At 42.6% G+C, this 25337-nt stretch overlaps 1 protein-coding gene and 1 long non-coding RNA gene across 5 annotated transcripts in view; one reads left to right on the forward strand and one right to left on the reverse strand.

Moving 5' to 3' along the window:
* SGCG (sarcoglycan gamma) overlaps nt 1–13118 on the reverse strand; it is a 174196-nt gene extending 161078 nt beyond the window's left edge. Inside the window, exons 1-2 of one of the 4 annotated variants that reach the window (XR_010601004.1) lie at nt 12761–13113; nt 10162–10289 (exon numbers count right to left, since the gene is read on the reverse strand). Coding sequence is in view for 2 of the 4 variants with exons in the window: in XM_065595033.1 (XP_065451105.1) it covers nt 10162–10179 (18 nt within the window). In the remaining 2 variants the exon portion in view is untranslated. Of the gene's footprint in view, nt 1–10161; nt 10290–12760 lie in introns of all 4 variants that reach the window. The other 3 variants (XM_065595033.1, XM_065595008.1, XM_065595020.1) reach the window with 3 other exon arrangements.
* Nucleotides 10933–25337, forward strand: part of LOC122172430 (uncharacterized) — a 79382-nt gene continuing 64977 nt past the window's right edge. Inside the window, exon 1 of the long non-coding RNA XR_006172764.2 lies at nt 10933–11096. This is a non-coding gene — a long non-coding RNA (uncharacterized LOC122172430). The remainder of the gene's footprint in view (nt 11097–25337) is intronic.

A 25337-nucleotide genomic window follows, 5' to 3' on the forward strand; every position in this document is an offset into this window, starting at 1 on the left:
AACTGACGGCCTATCACCCTGGTACCAATGGTCAGGCAAAGAGAGTCAATGAGGTCCTGGAGCAATACCTACTCTGCTTTCTAAACTACCACCAGGATGATTAACTAGCACTCATTTCCCACGTAGAATTTGCATTCAACAACTCCATGCACACTGCAAACTCAGCAAACCACTTTCTTTGCAAATTATGGATTCCACTCTTGGTATTACTCCAAAATCCCACTAGATTTGCCAATGATCACCATTGCTGACCTCACTGCATATATCCACCAAGTACAAGTGAACCTCGGAATTACGAACACCAGAGTTATGTACTGACCAGTCAACTACATACCACATTTGGAATCGGAAGTACAAAATCAGGTAGCAGCAGAGACCAAATAAGGGGAAAAAAAAAAAAAAGCAAATACAGTACAGTACTGTGTTAAATGTAAACCCACTAAAAAATAAAGGGAAAGCAGAATTTTGCTTCTGCATAGTAATGTTTCAAAGCTGTATTAAGTCAATGTTCAGTTGTAAACTTTTGAAAGAACAATCATAATGTTTTATTCAGGGTTACGAAAATTTCATAGTTACGAACAACCTCCATTCCTGAGGTGTTCGTAACTCCGTGGTTCTACTGTACATCAAGAACTCAGGCACCAGTTAGAAGAGGATAAGACAGCATACAAGCACCATGCCGACCAACAGAGTCAGCCAATTCCCAACCTCAAGCTAGGGGATAAGTTTTGGTGTCCACCCAAAACCTGCAATCCACCTGTCCATCTGTGAAGCTGGACCACAAGTACTTGGGGCCATTAGTGATCACAGAACAACTTAAGCCAGTGGCCTTTTGATTGCAGCTACCAGAATCACTTAAAGTCCACCCCATGTTTCACATATCCCTCCTGAAACCTTTAATCAAGGATCCCTTCCCACACAACACTAGTCCTCCCTGTCCAACCAAACCTGTGCAGGGCCAAGAGGAACAAGTAGTCCAGCAGATTCTGGACTTTTGCTGAGTCCAGGGAAGACTCCAATATCTGACTGACTGGGAGGGATATGGCCTAGAGAAGTGTTCATGGGAACATGTCCACGGCTTGCACCTCCTACACACTTTCCTCTAGGTCTATCCCAAGAAACCCAGCTCAAGGTCTCCTGGAAGGCGAGCCCAAAGGTAGAGGAGCGCTGCCAGGGACCAGACTAGCTAGGACCAGGTGCTGGCCTACTCCCTGCTAACTTCATAGCTAGGCAACCAATGAGCCCAGATGCACTGCTTTGGGGCTGACAGAATGACCACAGCCCCTGATTGGCTGCTGGTTTAGCATCCCTGTTTATAAACCTGGGCCCCAGAGCAGATCAGCAGCTGCTCAACGCATATCATACCTGCAGCCTCGCTTGCCCTTGTTCCAGCCCAGCTCCAATCTGCTTCCAGTCCCTGCTCCTGCTCAAGCCCCTGCTCCCCTATGGTTTCAGATTTCTGGCTTCGATTCCCGGCTCTGCCTCTCGCTTATGACTGTGGTTGATCCTCCGGTTTTGACATTCAGCTTCTGTATTTCTGATATGATCCCTGGCTCTGCCTCTGGCTTACGACTCCAGTTCTGACATTCAGCTTCTGTTCCTCTGGTAATGACTCTCAGCTCATCTACTGGACTCTGCTCACCCTGCACCCAGCTCTAACTGGTAGGTCAAACTCACTTCCACCAGTAGGCTTGACTGCCAACAGCCCAATCAGTGACACACAAAGACTTTGTAAATTGTATGGACAGATTCCCAAATTGTCATAACATGTTTAAGAAATTTTCCCAGGATCTTCAAGAAAAAAACATTTTAACAAGATCCAGCCCAGTGGTCAAGCCCTACCTTAAAGTAAGTTTTTATGCCAGGACCTGGACTTCATATCCAGACTTTTAAGCCTTGTCTACACTACAAATGCTTTGCCAGCAGAGCTATACTGGGAGAGCCCTTAGTGTAGATGCAGCTAATGTTGGCAGAAGATTTTCTCTCAGCACAGTAACACCACCTTCATGAACAACATCATCTATGCTGACAGCAACGATACATCCACCTTGGGGTTTTTGCTGGCATAGCTATGTCAGTTGGGGGGGTGTTTTTTTTCCACACCTGGACCAACACAACTCCGTCAATAAAACTTTGACCTTAGTACTGAAGACATAATATAGCTTGTGTTTGAGAAGGTTGGCCTCACTTTACTATGTGGGGAATGCATGTTGCCAATGTGCACACCTCTGAAATGGAACCCACAACCTGAACTACACCGAAGGTGGATATACATCTCTAAAGACATTTGACAAATTCAAGGACATATGGCCTGACAGTGGTAGATTAATACAATATAAGTGTTTGATGTAGCCAGTGACTGTTGCCTTTGTAGTTGTTTTGCCTTTGTGGCAAACCTTGAAATATACTTCTGAAATTCATGTGATGCTCCTGGGGGAATTCTGCGCTGAAAAATTCAAAATTCTGCACCAAAAATTTTGTGCACATTTTAAAATTCTGCATAATTCTGCATATTTTATTTGTCAAAATAACTAGGGCTGTCAAGTGATTTAAAAAAATCATGATTAATCATGCAATTAAATAAAATTAATCACGATTAATCGCGCTGTTAAACATGTTAAACACTGTTGTAGCATGTAAATATCTTGCAACACTGGCTACAGCAGTGCCATGCGAATGCCTGTTCTCACTTTCAGGTGACATTGTAAACAAGAAGCGAGCAGCATTATCTCCTGCAAATGTAAACAAACTTGTTTGTCTGAACTATTGGCTGAACAAGAAGTAGAACTGAATGGACTTGTAGGCTCTAAAGTTTTACATTGTTTTATTTTTGAATGCAGTTTTTTTGTACACAATTCTATATTTGTAAGTTCAACTTTCATGATAAAGAGATTGCACCAGTACTTGTATAAGGTGAAAATACTATTTCTATTGAAAAATACTATTTCTTTTGTTTTGTACTGTGCAAATATTTGTAATCAAAAATAAATATAAAGTGAGCACTGTACACTTTGTATTCTGTGTTGTAATTGAAATCAATATATTTTAAAATGTAGAAAACATCCAAAAATATTTAAATAAATGGTGTTCTATTATTAACAGCATGATTAATCGCAATTAATTTTTTTAATCGCAATTAATTTTTTTCATTGCTTGACAGCCCTACTCCTTAGTATTTTCATTAAGATCTTCCTGTTTTCCTCTTTCTTCTAAGAATACTGAAAACTTAGCATGTCACCAACATTCTTTGTGGACTTCTGAAAAGTAGCAGCAGCTGCGTGGTGACACAAGAAAGCTTGGTTCCTCTCAAATTTGTCTCAAGTCTTTTTCCAAATAAAGAATCCAGACTCTGTGAGAGCTCATCTGTGTACTTAGTCAAAAGTAGTTTGTGCCTAAAAGCTGTACAACAGTAGAAACAAAGTGCACTGTCACTAGCTTCAGAATAATGGAGCCACTGAAAATCATCAAACCTGGATGAGCAGAAAGAATGGCTCCTTTGCCACAGTTAAACATAGCAAAAGATTTAAGTTATGGTTGATGAGGTATCTCAGAAATGCTAATAGGATCAGCCAACTGACAGATTCCTGTTGCAGGTCATGGCCAAGACAGCTCAGTAGTACAACCAGCAGAAGCTGTTCCACTTGCTGTTGAAATTATAGTTTCCTCCTTTTTAAGCACCCATGTTTTAAGGTATTTCATTTTAGCACCCTGAAAATATACACTTTGTTTCTGTAATTCACCCAGTCTCTCCTCACATAGTAAGAATGGTATATGGCTGCAGAACTAAAAATAAACACAGTACTCTTTGGCAAACAAATATTTAGTTAACCTCTTAGTTTTAAATAGTCACTACAATCTTTGTAGAACTATTATGTGGCAGAATGAAGAAAGGGAACAGCTTACATCTGATCCATTGATTGCCCTGGAAAACAATTGTTTGTATGTTCTGCTTATATAACAGGGGTGGTCAAACCATGGCTCACAAGCCGCATGCAGCTCTTTTACAGTTAAAGTGTGGCTCACAGAAACCCACCCCCCTTCCACACTTACCAGACTGGGAGGGGAGGGGGGAGCTCGAGACCTCTGCCTTGCAGCGGGGTGGTGGAGTAGGGTCTTCTGCCCAGTGGGGAGAGGGAATCTTGGGGCTTCAACCTCACAAGGCATGCTTGCTGGGGCTCGGGGATTCAACAGGCATGGGGCTGAAGCCCCAAGCCCCTGAAGGCGCCTCCCACAGGGCTGCAGCCCCGAACCCTGGCAGGTATGCCCTGGCTCTTGAACTTCTGAAGATTGTTAGAGGGTCAGTAAGTTTGGCCACCCCTGTTATATAATCTCCTGGGTTCCTTGCTCCCCCAGGCTCTGACAAGAAAAATACTACAAGTAAGATGGCAGCTGGAGACCCTTTGACTGCCCCCTCCCCAGGCATGATGGGACTGAGGTTAGAGGCTGTAGAAGGCAGCCAGAGAACCACAGCTCCATGATATCTGCCCTACCCCTTCCCTTTATGAAAAGAACAAATAGAAGAAATGAGGAGGGAGCGAGGGAAAGGAAAAAAGACAAGAAGCTATCAGGAGGCTCTAGCAGTCAGCTGTAGCGGAGTGAAAGCTAGCTGGACCTATCCCAGGTCTTCCTAGAGAGAGACAGAGTAAGAGGATGAGCATCTTGAGATCCTCTGTGAGAGACAAAGGGAAACAGCCAACCAGAAGCACAGACAGATGAGACTCACACAGGAACTGAGAATTCCCCCTCAAAAGACAAGACCCTGCTTGCTGAACCATTTCCCAGCCAGGGAACAAAGGAGACGGAGCCTGCTGCAGAAGAGACCTTCAACCTGGCCCAGACTACAAAAGAGCCAGTTGATACCCCAGGAGAAAGAGTGGGACTTCAAGCACCTGAGACAATCAGAGGACTATACCCTTCCTGTGATGAAAAAAATAAACTGAATAATCAGGGGACTGCCTCTGCTACAAAAAAATAGATAGTGTGAACATGATATTCAATAGCTATTTTATTTTTTAACACAAGCCCTTACCTTCCAAATAAATTTGTCTGTGCCCCTAGGAAATGAAATTGTTTTAAGGACTTAGAGAAGGAAGCAGATGAAGCTCTCAGAAAAGGATGGAAGATCAAGAAAAACCCATTTGATGGAAAAGCAAAGTAGAGGAAATCACTAGAGGGGTAAAATTGTCTGAAACTGAAAAAAAAATACTGCAGCCAACACTATGCTGAAAGTACACATGAGCATCCTCTGGTGGACTGCAAAGAAAAATGAAGCCAAATTCAGCACAGCATTAGCAAGAAAAATTATTGGCAGGGGAAGTTTGCAAAGCCTGCTCCCTCTGAATTCTATAGCAACTCACATACTGTTTGAAATAGACTGGAGGAGGAGGATGGAAGAAGCAGCAAGAGCAGCCTCTGAAGAAGACAACTTTAAAAGCTGTGAGAGGCAGCAGGGACAGAGGACAGCAAGGGAGGGAACTCCCTCAGTAGCACTAGACAGAATCTGTCCCTGGAAGAAGATATTAGCCATAGGGATGAAATCCCTGTGGGAAAGGATAATAAAGGGTCTGAAACAAGAGAGTAAGTGGAGCCTGTACAATTGGTGATGGATCCACTGGGGTTTCTTAGGTTTGTTTTTCGTATCACTGATAAGTTGCACAACTCTAGAATCTTCAGAGAAGCGCGTCAGGCTATTTTTTCTTGACCTGTTCCTTTCTATCTTCATCCTTCCTCTTCTTGCCCATTTTTGGAGTCATGTTGTATCATTTCAGAAAAGAGCAAGAGTAAAGAAAAGCCTGGAGTAAGAAGACTCAGAGCTGTGCTCTATTCTTCCAAAAAAAGAAAGCAAAGAATACTGGAGCAGTGGGAGGTGGAATCAGTTTATATATTCCCTTTGGATTTCACTATTTGCCCTCTTGCTTTTTGGTAGATGATGCTGTAAAACTAGCTGTTCTGTATTTCCAGCAGGATGGGGGAAATATGCTCAATGAGCAGGATATTACCAACTGGGACCAAAATGCCCTAAACTAAAATGTGAACTAATTAAATACTGAAACTGAAGTCCTTTTTGGACTGATGATGATTTGGGATAAGGAAAACGGATCACTCTTGAATACAGAATAATTTCCAAAATTTTGATTAACTCATTCCAAATATCATTAGTTATGTATTTGTATTTGATCTTTTGAAAGGCAATATTTAAAATAATGGAGCAATGAAAGCATGACCATAAAATACTTTTACCAGTTTCCTTTGCCTATTTGTTTAGCAGTTTTCTTAAACTATCAAGAATGAAAACAACAGAGGGTCCTGTGGCACCTTTAAGACTAACAGAATAACTAACATAACATAAGACTAACCTTCTTAAAGGTGCCACAGGACCCTCTGTTGCTTTTTACAGATTCAGACTAACACGGCTACCCCTCTGATACTTATCAAGAATGAGCTTGAATTCAGGTCTCTTGGCCTAAATGTTTTCCAGAGAAGTAGATATCCTCTTGTAGGAGGCATAAGAAATATGGGAGAAACTGCCACTTGTCCTACTAAGAAGGACTTGCTAAAAATTTACTCTTTACTCCCATCCAAGCTCACCTAATTTTAATTATAACATTACATTGTAATAATTGATCTTTGTTTGTGGATCACTGATATATATTTAACAAATGGTAATACAGGTGAGGCATATTGATTTCTCTTAAATTATCTGATGTGAGATATGTTGCTAAAATAAAATGCTTTTATTTCACAGAACACATTCATATAGTGTTAAATCCAGTAAGCTGTTGCTTCTTGTAGAAAAATATGATAGAAGTATAGTATTAGACTGCATTAATTCATATGTATCATTATCTTTAAGATACAGACTTTTTTGTGTGTGTAAAACATAGCTGAGAGAGGGAAAAACAATATAAATAGGAGATAGGAATTGAATAAAGTAGACATCCTGTCAGAGGTTGTTTCATTAATCCTTTATATATGATCAAGGAACTGATACTTCTGAAGAAGCGCATCAATATCTAAGGAGTTAGACATCTAACCAATTTACATATTGGTTAAAATCTGGAAATATATTTATTTTACAGTCTGGATTGAAAGCATAGTTATCACTAAATCTTCAGTGAAGAGCATGTTGATTAATCTTATTGACATGACCAAAAAGAGAGTACAATAACGTATGGACTTATTTTCCTTGCAGCAGATAATGAGGTCATGGTTATATGTTAAAAAAGGTCTTTAATTTCTCATTTTGTAGGGATTATATCACATCATTAATTTGCAGGGCCAGCCTTAGGGCCGGGCAAACTGGGCCCACGCCCAGGGTGCTGTAGCCAGGGGGGCGCCCCAAGGATCTCAGGCTTCCGCTTGCTGGCTGCGGCGGGACTTCACCTGGCCAGAGCGGACTCCTCCTCTCTGGCCCCTCCCCAGCGCTGGGCTGGCGGGCTTCTCCCTGCTCGCCTGGTCCCTCCCTTCCGCCCACTCACACCTCAGCTGGTCAGCTATTAAGTGCTATCTACTGTACGTGGAAAACTCCTTATTGTCTTTAACTCTGTTGGCAGTAATTTTCTCCTTGTGCCCCTTTCCTTCTCACTGATTTTTTTGAACAATTCCTACTTTTCAATTTATATTAATTGCTATCAACTTCCCTTTTTTCCATTAGTTATATATTTACCTTTTATTTATTTATTTTTGTAATTTCTTTCTCTCCCCCCAGTTCCACCCAGGTCCCGCCCCTACTCCACCTTTTCCCCAAGGTCCCACCCCCACCCCACCTCTTCCTGCCCTGCCCAGTTCTGCCCCCTCCCCCGAAACAGCTGATCCGTGGCAGGCAGTAGGCACTGGGAGGGAGGGGGAGGTGCTGATCTGCGGGACCCACCAGCGGGCAGGAGGCACTGGTGGGAGGGGGAGGTTCTGGTAGAGGGGCTGCCAGTGGGTGCTCAGCGCACACCATTTTTTTCCCGTGGATGCTCCAGCCCCGAAGTACCCATGGAGTCAGCACATATGCTTCCCCTTTAAGCCAGGTTGGATTTTTCTTTTTTTAAACTGGGACTGCCTTCTATCTATCTCAATTGTGGCTTTTTGGTGGGGCATCTAGTAAAATGTTCTTACACAGTTTAAAATTATCATTTACATTTTTCAGTTTAAATTATCTCTCCCAGCTGATGTGACTTAATTTTTTTCAGCTTTGTGAAGCTGGCCCTTTTTAAACCACATATATATATATATATAGCGGATTTATGTAGGAAAGGCTGACTATAGATTTTTCAAAGCCTGAGAAAATGTTATGTCTAAGAATCAAGCCAGGGTAACAATAGGTATGATTATCCCAGTTTCATTTTTTTAAAAAACATGCCCATTTTTATATAGCATTCTTCAGAGATTTACAAAATTAATTTTAAATCCTTCATTGGCAGGGTGACTTCAATTTGGAACAAAGACCAGATATTTATTTAAAAAACTGTCCATCTTAGAAAACATCAGAATACTGGGCTCTTCTTAAGTTGCTATCGCCAAATATTTGTAATTACCCAGTAATTTTGTATAGATTTTACATTTTCATCATATTGAGGAAGAGGAGAAATTGATGTTCTTTTAAAAAAAAAACAAATGTAATTTTATGGTATATACTTTTTCATGGTAATAAAGTACAGTTATTTTACTTTAACAATGAGTAAACACACATTCCATATATCATGCTTAGCAAATAAACACAATACATTGTTCTTCTACAGTCTGTTGCAGGTCAATATATTTAAAAGTTTTAGAAATATTGTTATAAATGTTGTGCATCAAAGGCAGCATATACATTTAGAACACCAGAATTTTTAGTCAATGATGCATAGCCACAGATAAGTAATTCATCACAGTATTTTTGTATAATTCGATTGTAGTTTGTGAAACTAAAACTAATTCTTTGTTTTCTTAGACTGACATTTTGTAATTGATTTAAATCCACACAAACACTGGCATTCCAACTGATCAAACCTATCAATGTGTCTCTATTACTTTTAAGTGAAAAACTGTAATTAACGCTACAAACTTAATACTCCAAACAAAGCAGAAAGCAATTAAACTTTAATATTAATCTCAAATTTAGCAAGAATGACAATTTGATAAGGTACAGTTACATAACATAAGAACATAAAATAAAAGTTAAAACTCATGCCCCCAAAAAAGAATGAAAGGCAAATGTGATTTTATATTTTGTGTAAATGTTTGCAGCTCTAAACAACATCAAAAATTATAATCTACAGATATAACAGTTAATACAGCAGCTCAATGAAAATAGTGCATTATTTGAGGAGTGGTATCTAAATTGCTTATTTTGTAAGTATGTATGTAGTCAAACATAAGAATAGATGAGCTAATTCTTGTATTCTTATAAAGTTGATGATTTTCATAATATTCCTGGACAATCATTTGTAAATAAGTTTCATATGGAAAACAGATTATGTAGGATGCATGATACAGGATATGGGGCATGACTAAACACAAGTTGCAAGGTATACTACTCAGAAGTATGAAACAGCATTCAGCAAGATATCCAACTGTTCATTGCAAAGCATTCTTACAACTAGCAGTCTTGAGGATAAATATCTTTTCTGCTGTGTAGAACAAGTTATATTTTTTAAAAAGCTGTTTTATAACAACAAAATCTAACACAGGGTAAAAATACATAATATCACTGCCTCTGGCTTTAAGCATTACAACCGAAGGTCTAATTTTCAAACTTGGGTGCCCCAAATTAGGCATAAGATCCATATTTAGGCTTCTTTGTCATCCATGGATCAAATCCCAATCCCACTGAAATCACAGGGAGCTCTGCAATTGACTTTAATTGAATCAGGATTGATCCTAAGTGCTTATTTAAGTGTCCAATTCTTTACATATTCACACATGTAACTTTGCTTAAGAAAATGTTTCCATTTACGTCAATTGAAAGACAGCAATAAAGTTACTCACATCTTCGTTTGCTGGACTGAGCACTAAAATCAGCATTTAGGCACCTAAATTTGAAAACTGAAACCACAATCTTAAATCATCACTCCTCATATCACTACATCCTCTTATCTTTTATTACTTAGTTATATCCTCACAGACATTTTATTTTACAAGCTTTGCAATATATTCATTTCTGTAAAACTATCTTAAAGACAGTCTTATTACCTGTATGGATGGCTCCATCTTCTAATGCATTAGTACTTCCTTCCTCCATGAAACCCAGGATTCATTTATCATGTTTTTGAGAGCACCACCAAGTCTCTAATCATTTTTCCCCCTTAAAGTAGTAAGAACTGTGAAAGGACAACATATTTTACAATGGAAACATTATATGCTTAATGCTGTATCTATTTACTATGTTCCACCAGTTGCATGAAAACTTAGAAACTTGTCAATTTGAAATCTAGTCAACGTTTAAAAAACAGTTGGAAACAGTTCCTGGATCTATATTTACCCATACCCCAACCATATATTTTTTTAATTCTCTCCCTCTCTCTCTTCTGATGCTAGGTGAAAGATCCACATAAAAAAGGGAAATTGACTAAAATGAAAATATAAAATGAATATATACAAAGTGCTGTCAAAAACACATAGGATCATTGACTCTGATAGGTATGAATAACTGTTCATTAATGTATAAAGGGTTCCCTGTCTAAAAAAATTGACAAGTATTGTTTTTGCTAATTTCCTTGTTATAGTAATCATTGGTGTTACTTGTAACAACAGAAGTGTGATTTTTACTTCAGCGGTGTCCTTTTTTAGAGGGACACATTAAATTTGGCTTAAAATTACATTTTTTGTTCAAAAAAACCCAAAACACCTTTTTCAAAAATCTATGGTTAACAGAACTTTAATTCCTTTAAAAAAAAATCACTTTGGTGTTTGCGCCAAACATTGCAGCACTGTAATGGAGCATGAGAATTTGAAAGCGAAACAACCACACTTGCAATCAGTGGGGCAGTTCAAAATGGGTCCCTCTCGATGTAGAAGAAAATGGGTTGGCAGCTAAGTATTCTCTGTGAGGGGACATTCTCTGTGTGGAACAGCCATCATCTGTCTGAAACAGCCCAAGTCTACTGACCTTCAGGACACATTGAGAGGTACATCTATTTATATGGGCTGCTATGGAGGTGGATTTTGAGGGCAATCTGATTTGTGGTAGACAAGGAGTTTGGTTGCTGGCAGATGGTTAATTTTTGGTTTTGTAATTTAAGGCAATTAAAGCCCTAGTTAGGAGCCCCTTTTTATTAGTTATTTGTTTAATAAATCTAAATAAACAGACCTACATAAACAAACATAAAACTGACTAGTTTATTTTCACCGGCCTACCTGAAAGCAATGAAAACAAAATACCACCGTGAAAAATAAATGCGATTTTAAATTTCTTCTGTTTTAATCTGACATGTTACTAGAAACATTGCTTTTTGAAATGTTACTTTGACTATAACAGTGTTCCTTAAAGGTACAGCAAAATAAACATTTCCAAAAAAAATACACCACTATTGTGGCGTATTAACTATTGTATCATATAGCACAACAAATATGATATCTCATACACATACGTAAAGATGAAGGACAATTATTTAAGGAGAGTCTTTGTTTCCTTTTATTTTTACAGAAATCTAAGTTGATATACAAGTTATGCAAATATCAATACAAAATTAAAATGTATTTGCTAAAGATGCTAAAATTATACATCCGCATAAATAAATTGCCCATATATAAATGACAGAAAAGTTTAGATATTTAACACACTGAAACAAGTTAAATTAGATGAAATTAACTGCTGACTACAAGATCCTCCTTCCAAAGAACAAAAATCACAGTATCAGCCACTCAAATGTTGCAACTATTTATGTCTTAGCAGAAAATGCTGTATCTCCCCCCACAGCAAACACTTGTGAATCCCTCTCATTGTGAATTTTTTCACTGGTTTGCTCTTTTGTGTAGTAGTCACATGAGCATGGAACTTTCTGTTTAATCTTATCCTCAGAAACACTATTTACATTACACTCAACCTGAATAGGCAGGGTAGCTTCCAGCAAAACCATCACCACATCTCATGTAACAGCTACATGCTCACTTTATACCCCACTCCCTTGGAGAAACCAGTTCAGCTGAACTGATTAGTTCCATTTCTGGGGGGGGGGGGGGGGGGGGGAGAACCACAAAGTGTGTAGTATTTATAAAATACTCAACATATACCATGAATCACCAATCACCTCCTCCCCAATTCCCACCCAGAACAAATGCCATTCTCTTTGTCCAAGCAATCGGTCTAAGAATTACTTTCCTCCCACTGCCCGCATCCCAGTACTCTAGGCAATGGGTTTTACAGTGCAGCATGGGATAGGATGGCCATATGGGATGGGAATAAGGCAGGGGGCTGCATGAGATGAGGGGGTTGGCCACACGGGATGAAAGTGAGGCAGGGAGCTGTGTGGGATGGGATGGACTAGCCCCAGGGAATGGGAGTGGGGCGCAGAGAGATGAGGTGAAGCAGGAGGCTGCATGGAGTGGGGTGGCCACGTGGGGTGAGGTGAGGCAGGAGGTTGCATGGCACGGGGGCGTATAGGACAGGGCGAGGCAGGGGCTGTATGGGATGGGGCGAGGCACGGTCGGAGGCTGCACAGGCTCGGGAGGGTGGCCGTATGGAAGGGGGCGAGGCAGGAGGCTGCGTGGTCAGGGGGTGTCCGGATGGGCGAGGGGCCGGGAAGGGGCTGCGGGGAAGGGTGCATGGGAGGGCGGGTTAGCGAGGGTTTACCTGCTGCTCCCGCTCGGCTCCGCGGGGGCTGCACGCGGCAGAGTCCCCGTGTGTCCCTTCATGCCGCGGAGGCTGCCGAACCCGCCCCGAGGCACAAACCGTCACCCAGTCTCCTCCCCGCTCTCCTAACTCGGCGGCTGCCCCAGTCGCGGCGCGGACAGCGGACGCCGCCGCGGTGGGGAAGGGGGTCGACGCAGCCCCTGGGGCACCGGGGAAGAAGGGATGGAAACTCCCAGGCTCCCTCCTTCCCCCGGCCCGCCGCGTCCGTCTTCCGACTCCGGGGCCCCAGCCGCGCGCTGCTGAACAGACTCCTCCACCTGCGCCCCGCTTCGCTCCAACCGCCAACCGCCGCCATCGCCACACGCCGCGCCCGCGGCTGGCTGGCACGTGCCGCTGCTTATCGGCAGGGGAGCTTCTCCCGCCAACATCGCTTAGGCTGCGTGCAGCCGTGGGCGGGGAGGGGGGGGGGGGTTATGCCGACAAGAGAGCGCTCTCCCAGCAGCACGGAGTGTCTTCGCCAGATGTGCTGCAACCGTGTAGCTGTATCAGTGTCAGTGCAGCGCTGGAAGTGTAGACGTGGCCTTAGTCAAAGTTCAGAGTTTGGTATACAGAGACCTCAACCTGCTTGGTGCCATGGCAAACACATGGTTAAAAACCTTTTTAATCTTTTATTAAAGATACAGAAACGAGGAGAAACAGTTAAAGCATCAGAAATGTAAAGTATTAAGTAAGGCTTTCATTTTAACAACATATCTTGTTCTCTTTCCCTTTAGCTGGAGAGAGTTTTCAAAGGAAAACCCCCTTTTTTGTCCTTTTTGGGAAAAAAGAAGTTAGCTGAGATGGATTGAAGCAGTTATTGCTGCTATTGTTAAAGTCCAATTCCATTTCATCCCAAGCAGTGTTTGGGATTGAGCAGGAGCAAGTAGGCGTGGTGATGTCATCTGGATACCTCTTTGTGGTCTGGTCTGGTCAGGGCATCCCTCGGGATTAGGGCAAAGAAGGTCTGGGGTCACAGGAGATGATGGTGAAGCTTGTTTCAGTAGCTTCCATTTCTTCTTTCTCACCATTATTCTTTCTCTCCATCTGTTCTTTCTGTATGATCATCATTCTCCCCAATGTCTCTTTCTTTAAGGACCCCAAAAGGGATTGATGGGTGGAATAGTCCATCTCATTATTTTGTCCGCCAATTAGGCCTAATATCTGACACACAAATTTTGGTTCATTTATTTCCAGTTCCTCATCTTCTGTTTTTACCAAGCATGATTTCAGCATAGTCCGCCAATTATAGCAACGTGGCTTTAGCTTTTTGTTTGGACTAATTTAGTGCTGGTTCTCTAGCATATGTTTAATAACATTTTTTTAAAATAACTTTATCTGCTTGCCGTCGTAAATGCCTAAGCAGAGAAAAGTTATAGACCTGTTTTCACAATTATTATCAATTGCCCTTGGAGGGGCAAATAGAAAGGTGATATCTGGGAAAAGAGGAAGGACTGTGGCAATTTTGAGGTAGTAGTGGGGGAGTAAGAGCTTAATATGAACAAAGGAAAGATCAGGTTTGAGAGATGAATGGAGCAAGAGGTTTTAGGGGGAAGACAGAATGAAGAAATTTAGAGGAATGAAACAGGAGGGGGCTAAGAAGGAAGAAAACATTAGGATATATCTACACTGGAAAAAAAAACAAAACCCTGTGGCAGCGAGTCTCGGAACGCAGGTCAACTGATTTGGGTTACAGAGTTCACAATATGGGGCTAAATAAGTAGTGTAGATGTTCCCAGTCAGCCTGGAGCCCAGGCTCTAAAACACAGAGAGTGGAGAGGATCTCAGAGCTTGGGCTCCAGCCTGAGCAGGAACGTCAACAGTGCTATTTTTAGCCTCTAGCACAGTGGTTCTCAAACTTTTGTACTGGTGACCCCTTTCACATAGCAAGCCTCTGAGTGCGACCCCCTTATAAATTAAAAACCCTTTTTTATATATTTAACACCATTATAAATTCTGGATGCAAAGCAGGGTTTGGGGTGGAGGCTGACAGCTCGCGACCCCTCATGTAATAACCTCGCGACCCCCTGAGGGGTCCTGACCCCCAGTTTGAGAACCCCCGCACTAGTATGAACCCTGTGAGCCCAAGTCAGTTGACCAGGGCTCAGAGACTAGCTGCCATGGATTTTTTTTTTAATGTACACTAAGAGGCTTGGGGGGAAAAGATGCATGAGACTGTGAGATTGTGGGTAGGAAGGGGAAAACGTGGTAGGGAAGTAAGATTGAGGGAAGAGAGGAATGAGTCTGGGAAAGAAGGGCAGTGAGTATTTGTGGATGAAAGAGACAGCAAGAGGATTTTGGCTCTGTAAAACAGGATTGCGGGAGAGGCTTTTGATGGGGAGAGAGTGATGGGAAAGATTGGAGGGATTTATAGGAGACTTGGAAACAAAAAGTGCCAGCAAAAGGGTTACTGCTGGCAAAATCTAGCGGAACACAAGAGGGGATCTGGCCTAAGAGTAAGATAGGGGAAGTGCAGGGGTGATATGGGGATTATACTGTACTTATTTGGCTCCAGGCACCAGTTTGTCAACAGCAGGTGCTTGGGGCGGCCGCTCCGGAGAGGGGCGGCACATCCAGGTATTCGGCGGCAGTTCGGTGGACGGTCCCTCACTCCGCCTGGGAGCGAAGGACCTCCCGCCGAATTGCCGCCGCAGATCGCGATCGCGGCTTTTTTTTTTGGTTTGGTTTGGCTGCTTGGGGCAGCCAAAACCCTGGAGCCGGCCTTGGGCACTGTGATACTATACAGGAGATCTTTGCATCCACATAATTACTCCATGTCACCTCACCAGGGCCGTCCTTAGGATTTACGGGGCCCTACGCAGTATTATTAGACTGGTGCCCCTATGCTCCACTGAAAGTGCTGACCCCAGTGTGTCGAGGGGGCACAGCCACCACCCCCACCCATGGACACCCAGAACACTCCCAACAATGGCTCAAGGCAGGCTTTGCGCTGTCACATGGGGGCTGCATCTTGCTAGAGCCCACGGCCCTCCGGCAGCCCCAAGCCACTCCTGCCTCACCATGAGCATTTTGACAGGAAGTACCAAGCAGTAATAACAACACTAATAATACATGTGTGTGTGTGAGAGTGCATGACAGAGTGTGTGTGTATGTGTGTGAGAGAGAGAGCCATAGCTTGTGTGAGAGAGAGAGAGTCACTGTGGTGGACTGTGTGTTGGGGGACTGTGTGACAGAGTGTGTGTTGGGGAGTGTGAGACTGTGTGTGTGTGTGTGTGTGACAATCTGTGTTGGGGGACTGTGACTCGTGACGGACAGTGTATGTGTGTGTGAGAGCCAGTCTGTGTGTGAGAGAGACTGTGTGTGTGTGTGTGTGTGTGTGTGTGTGTGTGTTAAGGAAGTGTGAGAGACAGTGAGTGCACAGCACTTTAAGTCCCTTCCTTACCCCTCCCTGCTTGACCCGGCTCCCTCCCTCCTCACTCACATGGAAGTTTCACTTCTGTCCTGGCCCCGGCCCAACCCCCACTGGAGACCAAGAGGCACAGGCAGGTAGGATCCAGGGAGGAATTCCGCTTCGGGTGGCGGTGGGCTGGGCCGCCGCGCTGCCAGTGACCAGCTGCGCTGCTCTGGGCTCTCCAGGGCTGGGGCAGCAGAGCTGGAGGCTGGAGCGAGTGCGAGAGGGGGTAGGGAGAAGCCCACCGGCCCAGCGTGCGGGAGGGGCCGGAGAAGAGAGGATTCCAGCCGCGGCGGGGCCAGCAAGGGGAATGGTGTCCCAAATTTGTGGGTGCCCTATGCAGCCGCGTATGCTGCGTATGCCTACGGATGGCCCTGCACCTCACAGGGTTGCACCCTACAAAAACTGACTCCTTCCTCTGCAACCTGTGTAGCTGTATAGCAGCTAAAGGCCTAAATCTTGCTTAAAGACTGAGGACTTGTCTCATAGGCACCGACTTCCCCTCTACCTGGTGGGTGCTCAACCCCCCCCGATCCGGGCTCTGCACCTGCCCCGCCTCTGGCCCCACCCTGCCCCACCCTCTCCCCACCCCCATTCCACCCCTTTCCCAAATTCCCCCCCACCCTGCCTTTTCCCACCCAGCCCCGTCCCCTTCCTGCCCCCATTCCACCCCCTTTCCCCACTTCCCTGCCCCTGTCCTGCCTCTTCTCCGCCTCTTCCCCTGAGTGCACTGGGTCCCCGCTCCTCCCCCTCCCTCCCAGAAAGTCCTAAGTGCTGCTAAACAGCTGTTAGGCGGCGGGGTGGGGGCAGGAAGTGCTGGGAGGCAGGGGGAGGAATGGGGACACAGCACGCTCGGTGGGGGGGGGGGAAGGAGGCAAGAAGGGAAGAGCTTGGCTGCCGGTGGGTATGGAGCACCCTCTAATTTTTCCCCATGGGTGCTCCAGCCCCAGAGCACCCATGGATTTGGCTCCTCTGACTTGTCTAGCCTAGGGAAATATCACTTAAGACTTAGTGTAGATGTGATGTCCACTGTCTTGGCTGCCACTGGTGATTGCACTAAGGACCTCAAGAGCTGTGAGTCTCTACAGCTTGAGCTAAAGCCCCAGGCTTTTTAGCTGGGGACTGTAACAGAATCACATCCTCTGTGGATCAGGTACAGAGGGGGACATATAATACACAATGACTAGAGGTTTACATAGACAGTTTAACACCTTTAAAAATGGATTGGCTGGTCAGGATTGACCCTAGCCTTCCCCTGACAAATACTTCATCATTCTGACAGAAGTTGTTTATGGATCACCTGGAAGTGCTCTACAAACCACCAGTGGCTCTCAAATGATTGTCAGAGAATCACTATGTTATGAGATGTGACATCCATAGGGAACAGTGACATCAAATATGGAGTTAGGGTACCAGTTTTTTACTATAGAATATCAACAAATATCTATAGAAATGACAGGAAAAAATGCTGGACAGTAGAGCACACTTACACGTTCTTCAATGTTATCTCTTATGTGTGGAATAAATTCCCGAATCAATTCACACAGCCATTTGGACTAATCCAAAGTTCATTGAAGTCAATTAAAATAAACCCATTTATTTCTATACACTTTCAATTACACCTATTATCTTGTCCTCTGCCAAGTCCTTTCTCAAGATCCACCTTGACGGTGACACTCATAGCAAACTACCTAATGACAATTGCTAGGCTTGTGATGTGTTAGTGATTCATTACAGTTAATTCATTCACTCACTTAAACACATCTTGTCTGGAGAGAAAGATGAAGAAGGAAGCAGGATATGTCTTTGTACCTTCATTCTTGTCTCACTATTCCTCCCCTACCTTTTGTTATACAGGAGGACTTCCCTCCTTGTCATGTCTTGTCCTTATTTAAATTGTAAACTCTTTAGGGCACAGACTATCTTATGTTTGTATAGCGCCAAGCACAGTGGGGTCCTGATCCTGATTGGGCTTCTAGATGCTATAATAATAATATAATTAATAATTAAAAATCAATATTTGATGGGCTGTTCATTAGTGTTGGACATGTCACTTTATGGGAATTACTAATGGATCTACACTTGTCACTCATGAATACTGGTAAATATGAAAATGTTAGAGACAAAGCCCAACATTTTCAAAAAAATTTTTAGTTGTCTCCAGTTTTTGGTGACCAAACTGAAACTCTCAAAATCAGTAACTACTTAGGAAAAATTGGGCCTAAGTCCCCAGTCATATAGCAATTTGGTGCACAAAACTCCTCTCAATTCATAATGTGCACAACAGAGCTCGCCTTCTCTCATCTGAACCTCATTTATCTCAATTTCAAACATCCCCAAAATGTTTCAGATAAACAGGATTCTACTACACATTAGTTTCCCACATCATAATAGCAGCTATATCACAGCTCACTGAGAAAATCTCCCATTCTAATTACTTGTTTTTGAAGAGAAAATTGATTTTTGCAATGTGTGAGGTATTATAAATTATTTATTTTTAAAGACCTGGTATTGTAATGAAGAGGCTAGAGCAGTGGTGGGCAACCTACGGCCCGTCAGGGTAATCCACTGGCAGGCTGTGGGACATTTTGCTGATGTTGACCATCCGCAGGCATGGCTGCCTGCAGCTCCCAGTGGCCGCGGTTTGCCATTCCTGGCCAATGGGAGCTGCGGGAAGCTGGGAGTGGACATGAATGGATGGATCACTCAATGACTGCCTGTTCTGTTCATTCCCTCTGAAGCTGCTGGCATTGGCCGCTGTCAGGAGACAGGATACTGGGTTAAATGGACCACTGGTCTGGTCCACTATGGCCATTCCTATGTTCTTATGTAGATGAGGTAATACTAGCAAAACTGCACTTTTGCTGTTATAGCTTATTTTGCTTTGCAGAGGCTGGAATAAGTTATACTGGCAAATTTTACCAGTATAAGCTGCCTCCACACTAGTAGCACTTTGCTGTTATAATATACCTATACCAGCAAAGTGCTCCTAGTGTAGACATGGCTTTACTCTCTCACTCTCTGGGTTCTCCGTCATGGATCCCTGTTTCCTTGTGCAGCTTCAATTCTGTAGTGCTTGGTGGGTTTTTCATAAATGTGTACTGGGGTCTCTGAGTATGCTTTATCTGTGAATGCCAATGAGTGACTGTGAAGGGAGCATGTTAGCTTGTGTTGCAAGTATGACTAGAATAGCAATAGCCATTTGGGCACAGGAAGGGCCTGTGATAATTTTTGAAAATGCTACATGAGTGTCCACATTCTTAACCCAGCCCCTTTCCTATCTCTTTGTTCTCTGCAGCCACCTTTGTAACCGCTTACAACCTTCTTTTTTGAAAATTCTATGCACACCCCTGAGTCATGGTAAAAAAGCCCATTTCTGCTCTTTAAATTGCCAATTTCTGCTGAGCAAGTGTTTTGGAATTCTACTGATGTACACAATCTTAATAATTGAAGGGGTGAGGTGTTGAATCTCTAACAAAGGCATCCCTTCTTCCAAATGTCAATTACCCATTGTAGTTCAATAGTGGTTAGCAAAAACAAACAAAAGACAAAGAGTTTTTAAAAGTCTTAATGACATCTCCCTGCTTTCAGTCTTGTGTGATGTCTTGACTTCATGAGTCTACCAATCACCATGGACTCTTACAGGGTAGACAAGATTTGAATTTGCAATGTAACAAGCAATCTTTCCATACTTCTCTCACACATTTTTTTTACAATAGGCTTACTTTCTTCCCACTCTCTGATGCTCGATCCATCTTGAAGATTTATTTGCATTTTTGATGTTCATCTTTATTTTACTACGACTTTATAGTAAGAAATGTAGATCTCACATGTGTGTGGAAAGAACAGAAGGAAAGCTCATTACAAAAATTAATTGATTAGTTACCAGAATATATTTTATAATAAATAAAAGTTTGGAAAAATAAGCATGCATTAGTAGTACTAGTAACATTTCCAGAATTATGCCAGATTTTTTGGCAAACAGTTAAGCATATATGCAACTCACTTGAGTATTTCCACTGAAATATGTAAAGTTATGCACATGCTTAATAAAAAGAACGAGGAGTCTTGTGGCACCTTAGAGACTAAAACATTTATTTGGGCATAAGCTTTCGTGGGCTAAAACCCACTTCATTTGCAGGACTGAGATCTTAGTTAATAAACCATACTGTAAGGTGTATGCAGTATAGTTGTAGCTGTGTCGGTCCCAGGATATTAGAGAGACAAGGTGGGTGAAGTAATATCTTTTATTAGACAACTTCTGTTTTTGAGAGAGTAAAGCTTTTGAGCCACACAGTTGTCTCTCACCAAAATAAGTTGGTCCAGTAACAGATATTATCTCATCCATACTGTAAGGTGAAATTCTTTGCTTAGTATCTAAAAAGTGAAGCCACTGAGAATTATTAATGGGATATCATGAAAAGTCTAGGATTCATTATGAGGGCATTCATATCTGTGCCACTATCTCATGTGTGGCACATTTATGTACCATTATTTAACCTTTTTATCTTCTGCCCTTCCTAGAATTAGAAGAAAATAATATGCCACTGAATACTCTTACTCTTGCTTACTCTTTCAAATTTGCTTATATCATATTTAAAACAATTTCTCACCCTACCTTTTTGAGGCATAGTCATTTTAGCATAGTATCCATTGTGCTTTATCCTTCAGGAGTATCGGCTCATTACATTGTTCTACAACTATTTTGGGGGAGTTCTATGGCTTGTGTTATACAGGAGGTCAGACTACATGATCACAATGGTCTCTTCTGGCTGTGGAATCTATGAAAAGATATATATGCACAAAGGGGACTTCTTTGCAAGCAGAGGTGGGAGTACCATCTATCCTACACTGTTCTTCCTTTCCACTCCTTCATATTCTGATAGAAGCCTTTCCACTTCAGATTTTGGCAGAAGAGTTTTAGGAGGATTTTAAGAATGGATCCTTGGGTGCAGGTCACTGATGAGCTGAAAGAACGCATGCAAGTCTGTGGCAATTCTTAGGAATAAAAAGGGAAAACATAGAGGAGCTAAAATATTTGCCATCTGAAATAGAGGGAGATGTAACAAGTTGCTGACAGGTGCAAAATGGCCACTTTAGGATTACTGCTGTTGGGCTCTGCCAAATTTAAAGGGTCAGCTCCAGAAAGACATCCTATAAGAGCAACCTTGCACTGGAGCAGTTTTAGTAGAGAACAAGCAGTCATAAGGGAAGCAGCTACCATATCACTAGGGCCCTACCAAATTCACGGTCCATTTTGGTCAATTTCATGGTCATAGGATTTTAAAAATCATAAATTTCATTATTTCAGCTACTTAAATCTAAAATTTCACCGTGTTATAATTGTAGGGGTCCTGACCCAAAAAGGATTGGCGGGGGGGGGGGGGAGGGGAAGGGGAGCGGGAGGTTGCAAGGTTATTGTAGGGGGAAGTTGCAGTACTGCTACCCTTACTTCTGCGCTGCAGCCTGCAGAGCTGGGCCCTCAGTCAGCAGCCACCACTCTTCCGCCACCAAGCTCTGAAGGCAGCAGCACAAAAGTAAGAGTGGTATGGTATTGTATGGTATGGTATTGCCACCCTTACTTCTGCTCTGCTGCTGTGGGGTGCTGCCTTCAGAGCTGGGCACCTGGCCAGCAGCCTCTGCTCTCCAACCACTCAACTCTGAAGGCAGCGCAGAAGTAAGGGTGGCAATATCACAACCCCCCTAAAATAATCTTATGACCCCTCTGCAACTCCTTTTTGGGTCAGGACCCCCAATTTGAGAAACGCTGGTCTCCCCTGTGAAATCTGGTCAGATTTTGTGGTCTGTGACACGTTTTTCATGGCCGTGAATTTGGTAGGGCCCTACATATGACTACAAAATTACAGAATCCCTTGTTAACATGTGTAATCAGATCTGAATCAGCTCTCCCCTGACATCTAGTGATGAACCAGGAGAAAAGACTTCAGGAGCAGATCATATTTGCATGGACCCACCTACTCTGTCTTGGTGTTCAGCAGACAGAGCTGCTTTGCCAAAGTGATACATTTTGATTGATTTTGGATTACAAATTACTTCAGTATTGCATGCAGGAGAATGGAAATGTTTTTATTCTTATTGTATGAGTAAAGGACAATCAAACTGTACTTAGCCTGCCCTGATTGAGGGGGTCACCCTAAAATTAACCTCACTTGCTAAGCAAGGGATAGGGATGTCAACAGCCTATTGAAAATGAGAGGGCGTGGGGATAGATGTTTTTATATAATGGTGTGCCTGCTGTCTAAGGAGTACTGGACACCATGTAACCCCTCCCTCCCCCAACATTTCAGGCTAGAGCTTACAGCATATTGGACTCAAGTGAAAGTATTTGTTTCTTTTTGGTGATTACTAGAGCTCACATTATGGAGGAGCACATTTATGGAGTAGGCTGTAGACCTAGTGTGGGAACAGTGTTGGAATGAAAGACAATGAGGAGGCAGCAGCAGAGAGGTTATCCACTGCCCATTGAAATCACTAAGAGCTGGGCCAAGGATGGAACCTCAGAATGTGGCATTGCAAAAGTGGTAGTGAATGGCAAGCAGTAGCAATGATAACAGATGCTGAGTAGTGGCAGAGATAACTGGCAGCAGCAGTGGCGAGTGCTGGCAGAGATGGCAGCAGTAGTGAGCTGGCAGTGGAAGCATTGCTCAATGCCCTCTGCTCCTTCAGGGATGGGAGGTGAACCCATGCAAATGTACCTCCGAACTCAGGGTCTTCACTGACCAAGGACAACCAATTGTGACTAGGGTGCAACAGAGAAAAAGGGGAGTGGCATGTTAGCAGGACACATTTGTTCATCAGTCTTTCACAGCACAATGCGGGAAACTGAGGCACTATGGGGTGGGTGTTTGCTTATGGTTATATGTTTTTGTATTGTGGTTGTGATATTTTCCCAAATCAATGTTGGGTTCCCTTTCCCTTTAATAAAAGTTTCCTTTGGTATACACAGACTCCATGCTTGCCAGGGGGAAAGTATTGCCATTTAGAGGCACCCAGAGGCGGTGTTTAGTATTCCCAGATTACTGGATGGGGGCTAAAGTCAGTTCTTTTTGTATTGCTAAGAGGAACCCCTAATTACTGAACCTGGACCTTGTTGCTGACGACTTCACTTGTCAGAAGGGTTACTCATGGCTGGCCTTTCCTCCCATGAAGTATCTTGGCCTTCAGTTTATATATAAATATCTAGCACTTTTCCTTTTGTAACCCACACACCTTCTGGGTATGGTGCTCTGTACCATGGAGTGGCACTGAGACCACTTAGAGATTAATGAGTCTGCTATAGCCTTACCTAACAGCCATGTGGCTTTCAGCTCATGCAGTAGAGGCTTGTGCACTAAACTTTAGAGATCCTAAGTTTGATCCTGCTTGCCGATGACTGGGGTCTGTCAGCGTTGCACTTGCAAAGACAATCTTGAAATCATAAACCAGTGGTGAAGTTTGAAAGGAACAAGTAGCTGGGGTCTGCTTTCATGACAGGAACCCAAGGAGGACCTAAAGATCCTTTCCAAAACACCAACTTTTTATGTAAAATGATGTTTGCTGTGTTGTTGTAGCCGTGTTGGTCCCAGGATATTAGAGAGGCAAGGTAGGTGAGGAGCTTGTGTCTTTCACCAACAGAATTTGGTCCTATAAAAGATATTACCTCACCCACCCTGTGTATGTAAAATGAGTCAGTCAAAGAATCATCTCACTCTTTCTTTCCTAAAATCATTAGGCTGGCCCTGTGAATAATGATGAATTGTAGGGGACAGCAATTGGTTATGTGGCATGTAAGTGGTAACACTGGTCTACAATTTTTGAGAAGTCTTCTGCTTCAAAAATAAAATGTGCTATTTATTATGTATTTTGATGTGCTGAATTCAAATATGACAATTAAAACAACTGATTGGCTACTGTTTCTAAGATATTTAAGTTTTTACATTTTATGTCTATGTATATTGTGTAGATAGTAGAATTTTAATCATAAATTGTAAACCTAGGTCTTTTCATGTGTTTATGGTTGCTTTACAGGATAATATTTCACCTGTCCTGTTTATGTAACACTTTAAAAATCAGCAAAAGGGTTATATAAATAAAGTTTATTATGAAACAAAAGGCAAAAAGCTATTATGTACATAGTTTAGTCCTATTCAGTGTCTACTTGGCGCTTCTTGGCTTGTCTCTTGTATTCTCAACTGGAGGCACCATGCAGAAGTAACAATTGCTGGTCTGATCTGTTGGCTCTCTCCAAATCATCGGCACTGCAAAAGGCATAGATTTCCTTTTCCTGTTCAACCACTGGCGAAGATTTGTTGCACAAGTGTTGCAGCATATGTGCGGGGCCCACCTCTTGTCCTGATCTCCAATTTTGCAGCCAAAATAAAGGTAGGCTTTCTTAACCATAGTGGTTATACTGCACTTTTGTGATGCAAAAGTCACTTTACCACAAACATAGCAGAAGTTATCTGCACTGTTCACACAAGTACGAGGCATCTCTGCTCACTTTGGCTAAACAGAAATGTGTTCCTTTGCAGAATCAAACACTGACAAATAAGAGAGCACCACACTGTATGATTTCTAGAGCTGATATAGGGCAATTTGTTCAGCTGAGTGATGTAAGCTTCGTTATGATTGCATCATCCATGACTTCTAGGAATAACATGATGCAATTCATATCATGCATGAGGCAATACCAGCTTCAGATTGCATCATTCATTGTTTTGCCTAAAAAGCAAGTACTGTCCAAACCCAGTCATAGATTTATTCATAGATCCAGTCAAAGATGTATTTTAGTCATTTCTGGTTTAAATTGAGATCCCTTCCCTTTATAACTCACTTATCCTCCGCCATTCCCAAGTCAAGGGTCGTATATACTGACCCAATAGCATATCTTGAACACTAGAGCCAAATCACCAATTTTAAGCATCATTTTCGTTCTCAGTGACCCAGAATTAGTAAAGTTTGACTACATTTATTTCAGAAGCATTTTGGCTGTAGAGCAGTGTAATTGTTTCACAGGACCGCCTAAAAACTGCTAAGGTGGGTTTTGCTTATTAACATTTTCATCCCCCACCCTTGTCAGGTTAGGACTAAAGCAGCTACTGATTAGTCCACTATTGCAATTACCTGTAT

Source organism: Chrysemys picta, chromosome 1 (assembly GCF_011386835.1).
Source record: "Chrysemys picta bellii isolate R12L10 chromosome 1, ASM1138683v2, whole genome shotgun sequence".
Lineage (NCBI taxonomy): Eukaryota > Metazoa > Chordata > Testudines > Emydidae > Chrysemys > Chrysemys picta.